We start from the raw sequence: 6716 nt of genomic DNA on the forward strand, positions 1-6716 counted from the left end.
GGGCGGCGGGCGAGACTTCCCTCCTTTCCCGAGAAAAGCTGGAGACTCCCTGGATGCGGAGTCAGGGGCGCTGTGGGGCCTAGGCCATCTGGCCCAGCGTTAGGGGAGCCGGGACCCCCACTTCGAGGAACAGCCTGTGTCCCTGGTGGGGGGATATCGCCATTCCCGAGGTGTGTCCGCGACTCTGAAGCCTATTGTGATTCAGGGAGGGTGGAACGGAGCCCCGAGTGTCTGTCTGCCTTTTAATGCCCTTTAACCCCCTTCCAGAGAACATGATCCTGAACGACCCAGACTTCCAGCATGAGGACTTGAACTTCCTCACTCGCAGCCAGCGTTATGAGGTGGCTGTCAGGAAAAGTGCCATCATGGTGAAGAAGATGAGGGAATTTGGCATCGCAGACCCTGATGAAATTATGTGGTTTAAAAAGTAGGTATGCCTTAGAACAGAGCAAGTGTTGTTAAGCGTAAACTTTAAAGCTGCGGTCTATGGTGGCCTTTCATCACCGTGCTTGGCGTTTGAAGATGCAAACTGGCATATTTTCATGCAACTTTATAAAGTTATATGTGTGGCCGGGCGCGGTCGCTCACACCTGTAATCCTAGCACTTTGGGAGGCCGAGGCGGGCGGATCACCAAGTCAGGAGATCGAGACCATCCTGGCTAACACAGTGAAACCCCGTCTCTACTAAAAATACAAAAAATTCGCCGGGCGTGGTGGCGGGCGCCTGTAGTTCCAGCTGCTCGGGAGGCTGAGGCAGGAGAATGGCGTGAACCAGGGATGCGGAGCTTGCAGTGAGCCGAGATTGCGCCAGTGCACTCCAGCCTGGGCAAGAGTGCGAGACTCCGTCTCAAAAAATAAATAAATAAATAAAGTTATATGTGTGAAAAATAATGTGATTACTTTTGTATCCAGGCCTTTTCGTGGGATGACGTGTTTGTAGAATGCTGATAATAAATGGAAATGCAGGAGTTTTTGTTCTCAAGAGTACAGTTTCAAGGATGTTGTGAAAGCATTGTTCTGCCCAAGCAACTCAAATTTGACTGATTTAAATGCAGAATCATTTTGCTGTTTGTAACAAGGACTGCTAAAATTCTGAATCTGGAAGGATTTTTTTTTTTTTTTAGTTGCACGACCATTTAAATATTTTGGAGCAATGGCAGATTATATTATATGGTAGTGTGGACCTGGATGAAGAATGATCAGTCACGCCTCTGAATGAATAGAAAGTCTAGGAACCCGATAGTTCTGAATCCATGACAGTACTTGAATGGTTGTCTTGTGCATGTGAGAGAGACGTCATAAAAACCTGCCTTGGTTCTAGTGTGGAAGAGAGTATATCGTTTTTTCAGACCATGTGTTTTGTTGTGTTTTTTGTTTGTTTTTGTTTTTTGAGATGGAGTCTCGCTCTGTCGCCCAGGCTGCAGTGCAGTGGCGCGATCTCGGCTCACTCCAGCCTCCACCTCCCGGATTCAAGCGATTCTCCTGCTTCAGCCTTCTGAGTAGCTGGGATTACAGGCGCCCGCCACCACACACCCGGCTAATTTTTGTATTTTTAGTAGAGACGGGGTTTCGCCATGTTGCCAGGCTGGTCTCAAACTCCTGACCTCGTGATCCACCCTGCTCCACAAGGAACGGTAAAAATAAATAAAAATAAGGACTTTGGGCCGGGCACAGTGGCTCATGCCTGTAATCTCAGCACTTTAGGAGGCCAAGGCAGGTGGATCACTTGAGGCCAGGAGCTTGAGACCAGCCTGGCCAAAATGGTGAAACCCTCTCTCTACTAAAAATACAAAAATTAGCCGGGCGTGGTGGTGCGCTCCTGTGGTCCCAAGCTACTCAGGAGGCTGAGGCAGGAGAATCCCTTGAACCTGGGAGGCAAAGGCTGCATTGAGCCGAGATCACACCACTGCACTCCATCCTGGGCAACAAAGAGAGACTCTGTCTCAAAAAAAAAAAAGGACTTTTTTGCCTTAACCTAAACAAACACTGTTACACGATCCTAGTACAAGATTATTTTGGCCTATAGCATTTTTTCTCATTTATTCCTGGGCATTTTCTCTTTTAGGTTTCTCCATTTTAAAGGAACTCCAGTATTTTCATCAGTAAAGATGAAATCATATGAGTGGTGTATAGACTAGAACCAAGCTAAATAGAACATGTTGCCCTTTCTGCCTTTATGGTAATAACTGTCACTGCCTCTAGTGCCTTTGGTATCGATTTTCAGCGTGACTTGGGTTATTTTTGTGAAGATGAAATGTTTTACTCTGGCCCTTTGGACTTTCCTCAGAGCTCCACTCAGTTTTAAACAAAAAAATTTTGTTTATTTATTTTTGGTAGTTCAAATCAGCATAACTTCCAAATGGTCTTTTTTGTTTTTAAAGTTTGTAACTCATGGCTGTGGGGATATTGAGATAGAGTAACTCCTAGAAGATTATGTTACTGATACCTGTGTTGGGTTTGTAAATTTGAAAAAATTAGTAAGATTTTATTCCTTCTTAAAATGTCAGGAAAAAAGTGGGTGGTGTGTGTGTGTGTGTGTTTGAATGGGTGGTGCAATGCATTTCAAAGCTGATATAGATGATTTCATAACCTGTGACCTGTTAATAATGTGTAACCAGACTCGAGTGAGGTCACAATGAAATAGAACAAAGTCCTTTATGCGTGTTAAAGATTCATGGACACCAGGAAGTTATTTTGTGTATCATTTTTCTTTTTTTCCCCCCCCCCCCCCGGCTAATTTTTTGTATTTTATAGAGACGGGGTTTCACCTGGTCCGACTCTGACCCTGATCCCCTGCCGGCCAAGCGTGAGCCACCGCGCCCGGCCTTGTGTATCATTTTTAATGTGAAGTATTAAAGTATAAACTTTAACACACCCTTTGACACACTTCCAATGTCCTTAGGATATGACAAGGAGATCAGTTTTTAAGTTAGAGAAGGGGTTTGTAAATGAGTCCTAGCAATTATCGCATGCCATCGAGTTAAAGCCTCGGTTATATAATCTCATCGATTATAACTCACACCAGTGTTTTGTGTACAACTAAGAAAGAAAGAATGCTGCCAGTTAACCATGACATGCTATTAATTGTGAAATACATCACCTACCTACCTTCCTTCCCTCTTTCCTTCCTTCCTTCCTTCCTTCCTTCCTTCCTTTCTTTCTTTCTTTCTTTCTCTTTCTCTTTCTCTCTCTCTCTGCATTTCCATTTATTTCCATTTATTATCAGCAGGTGAGGAGGCACCTGCCACCTCACCCAGCCAATTTTTGTATTTTTAGTAGAAACAGGGTTTCACCATGTTGGCCAGGCTGGTCTCGAACTCCTGGCCTTGTGATCCACCCGCCTCGACCTCCCAAAATTCTGGGATTACAGGCATAAGCCACTGTGCCTGGCTGAGAAAACATTTTTTACTGATGTTAATGAGCAGCTTCTATTGACTTAAACACATGATTGGGACGCAGAAGTCGTTCCCTCTGGTGAAATCTATAATGATTACATTAATTCATTTTGATTAATTAGAAATATTCATATCTAAGAGCATCCATGTTGAGAGTTTTTTGTTTCTAAGTGGATTATGATTTATGTAAGATAGAAAAGATGATGGGGCTGGGCATGGTGGTTCACGCCTGTAATCCCAGCACTTCGGGGTGGCTGAGGTGGGCAGATCACTTGAGGCCAGGCCACTTCATGACCAGTCTGGCCAACATGGCAAAACACCGTCTCTACTAAAATACAAAATTAGCCAGGCTTGGCACACGCCTATAATCCCGGCTACTTGGGAGGCTGAGTCATGAGAATCACTTGAATCTTGGAGGCAGAGGTTGCCGTGAGCTGAGATCACACCACTGTACTCCAGCCTGAGCAACAGAGGGAGACTGTCTCCAAAAGAAGAAAAAGAAATGGTGGGGATAATCGTGTAGTACTTATTTAGGAAATAGGAAAATAAGGGTATATTGTGTTTACTATTATTTCTTTCTTTCTTTTCTTTTCTTTTCTTTTCTTTTTTTTTTTGAGACGGAGTCTCGCTCTGTCGCCCAGGCTGGAGTGCAGTGGCGCAATCTCGGCTCACTGCAAGCTCCGCCTCCCGGGTTCACGCCATTCTCTTGCCTCAGCCTCTCCGAGTAGCTGGGACTACAGGCGCCCGCCACCACGCCCGGCTAATTTTTCTGTATTTTTAGTAGAGACGGGGTTTCACCATGTTAGCCAGGATGGTCTCGATCTCCTGACCTCGTGATCCACCCACCTCAGCCTCCCAAAGTGCTGGGATTACAGGCATGAGCCACCACGCCTGGCTACTATTGTTTCTTCTAAGGTGGTGGTTTGGTTTCAGGGTCCCCCAGCACTGCAATGGCAGCCTATCCCTTCTCTCCTTTAGTTCATGCTCTGCTCATTGTACAGGTCAGGATAAACTGAGAGCGACATTGCTTCCTAATCATCTGTTAAGAAGTCGTGAAGATCAGTTAAGAAGTGGTGAAGATCAGTTAGATGAGATGTATTTTGTACTTTAAACTCTTTAGATATGAGCTTTGTCAGAGTACAAAATTGATCCCTATAAAGTCTATGACACAGCACAGCCAAGGCCAACTACTGTGGATTCTGTTTTGTAAGAAGAGAGTTGAGGACTAAATTTCAATGTGATGTAGAGTTATCTGTAGTAATGTTCATTGACCATTGGGGATAAATTTTTACATGCCCACATTACTTATTGTAAACCCTGAAGACCTTTAGAGATGTATGATTCTGCCCTGGAGTATGTATTTACTCTTCTGGATATTTGCTTATATTATCTAGGGAAACATAGTTGAAATTATTTCTTCTTTGGAGCTTTTGTTAACAGCTCTATAAATAAGTGTTCTGTGGAGTTACTTTTGCTCTTTGAAACAAACAAGTAAAACCTAAATAAAGCAAAAAAAGAAAAAAAACACACATTCTAAAAAATTCAACCAATCAAACCATCAAATAACACCAACAACCTCCCCTTCCAAAAATTAGAGATGTTTTTATGCTAAAACTTAGGTAGAATTTGCTTACTGGATTAAATGTAAATATGAAATGAATTGTGGCCTTGAAATAATTAGAAGAAGAGAGATCATCAGGTTTTGCTGTTGGCTTTTTAGGTAGTAAAATGGTAAATCTTATATTTAATTTCATAAGAAGGGGGTTTACATTTTCCTGACCTTCTCCTTGAAGGCCAAAGCTCTTTGGCAAGAAGGGGTTGTAGGGTGCAGTTTCTAAAGAAAGGCTGAGATCCTTTTCTTTTCTCTCCTGTAGACTACATTTGGTCAATTTTGTGGAACCTGTGGGCCTCAATTACTCCATGTTTATTCCTACCTTGCTGAATCAGGGCACCACTGCTCAGAAAGAGAAATGGCTGCTTTCATCCAAAGGACTCCAGATAATTGGCACCTACGCCCAGACGGAAATGGGCCACGGTTAGTCCACATTGAGGGTCTGTGGGTAACCCACTCAGGACATCAGTTAACAGTGATTGCCGGCATTTGACTTTTTTCTGCTGCTACCTATTTGGGATTTTATTTTTATTTTTGTTCTTTTTTTGAGACAGAGTCTCGCTGTCACCCAGGCTGGAGTGCAGTGGCGCGATCTCGGCTCACTGCAGGCTCTGCCCCGGGGTTCACGCCATTCTCCTGCCTCAGCCTCCCGAGTAGCTGGGACTACAGGCGCCCGCCACCTCGCCCTGCTAATTTTTTGTATTTTTAGTAGAGATGGGGTTTCACTGTGTTAGCCAGGATGGTCTCGATCTCCTGACCTCGTGATCCGCCCGCCTCGGCCTCCCAAAGTGCTAGGATTACAGATGTGAGCCACCGTGCCCGGCCTGGGATTTTATTTTTAAGTTGTTAAGTCAAAATTCAGCTTCTTGTTTTCTCCTAGGTATTTTCCCCGGCAGCTGGTCCAGGGCTCTGGCCTATAAACATCATTCACTGTTATTTCCTAAAGCCGTTTATTATTGAACAGTTTGAAAAGATGGGGTTTACACTGCAGCAGGGAACCCCATTATGTTACTCTGGGTCTAATGCGTAGAGACTTTGTTGGAAATTCTTCAGAGGGTTAGTGCCTCAGCAATATCTGGAAAGTGCCTCTCTGCTCTAATGCAGTTAAAGCTGTGGATTTTAATGGGGGCAGCAGGCAGTGGCAGCTACCTGTCTCATCTCATTGCCCACTAGCAGGGTTATAAGGCAGTTTGGAAAAAAGTCCATGATTCTCTTCATCTGACTTCAGTCTTTTTAGACATTTTTTCCCCTGCATGTCTGGGAACTCTTGTGTTGCCAGTAATTCTTTGTTAAATTGTTCCTAAATGTCTGGCTTCCTTCAAAAAGTTTTGCTTTTGATCTTAATGTGAAATAGGTTTGTTTTCATAGACAAGGCCATTGGCAGGTTTGAGTGTTTGGAATTTGAGCTGCCCAGCCTCATGTCTAGTTATCAAAATGGCAGGAGTAAAGAAAGGGAAAGAAAAAGGGATGCAGATATCAGGGAAACATCATTTTGTATTTGATTGCTGATTTCAATGTGTGAATTGGTTTAAGGAAAATGTTATTTATTGTCATCTCCATGGGGACTGCAGCTTTCTGGTCATGGTTTGATGTTCCAGACACTTTACTAAACACTCAAGACTTCAACTTCAAGATGGTCAGTACGAAATTATAAGCCTGAAAGAAAGGTTTGTAAAGGAAGATAAGATTTTTTTTTTTTTTTTTTTTTT

General features: G+C 43.5%; 1 protein-coding gene across 1 annotated transcript in view; it reads left to right on the forward strand.

Moving 5' to 3' along the window:
* The window catches only part of ACOX1 (acyl-CoA oxidase 1), a 38283-nt gene that overhangs the window by 316 nt on the left and 31251 nt on the right, over window positions 1-6716 (forward strand). The window contains exon 2 of the mRNA XM_058428770.1: window positions 268-427. Within this exon, the coding sequence (XP_058284753.1) occupies window positions 268-427 (160 nt within the window). The remainder of the gene's footprint in view (window positions 1-267; window positions 428-6716) is intronic.

Source organism: Hylobates moloch, unplaced genomic scaffold, assembly GCF_009828535.3.
Source record: "Hylobates moloch isolate HMO894 unplaced genomic scaffold, HMol_V3 SCAFFOLD_15, whole genome shotgun sequence".
Taxonomy (NCBI): Eukaryota; Metazoa; Chordata; class Mammalia; order Primates; family Hylobatidae; genus Hylobates; species Hylobates moloch.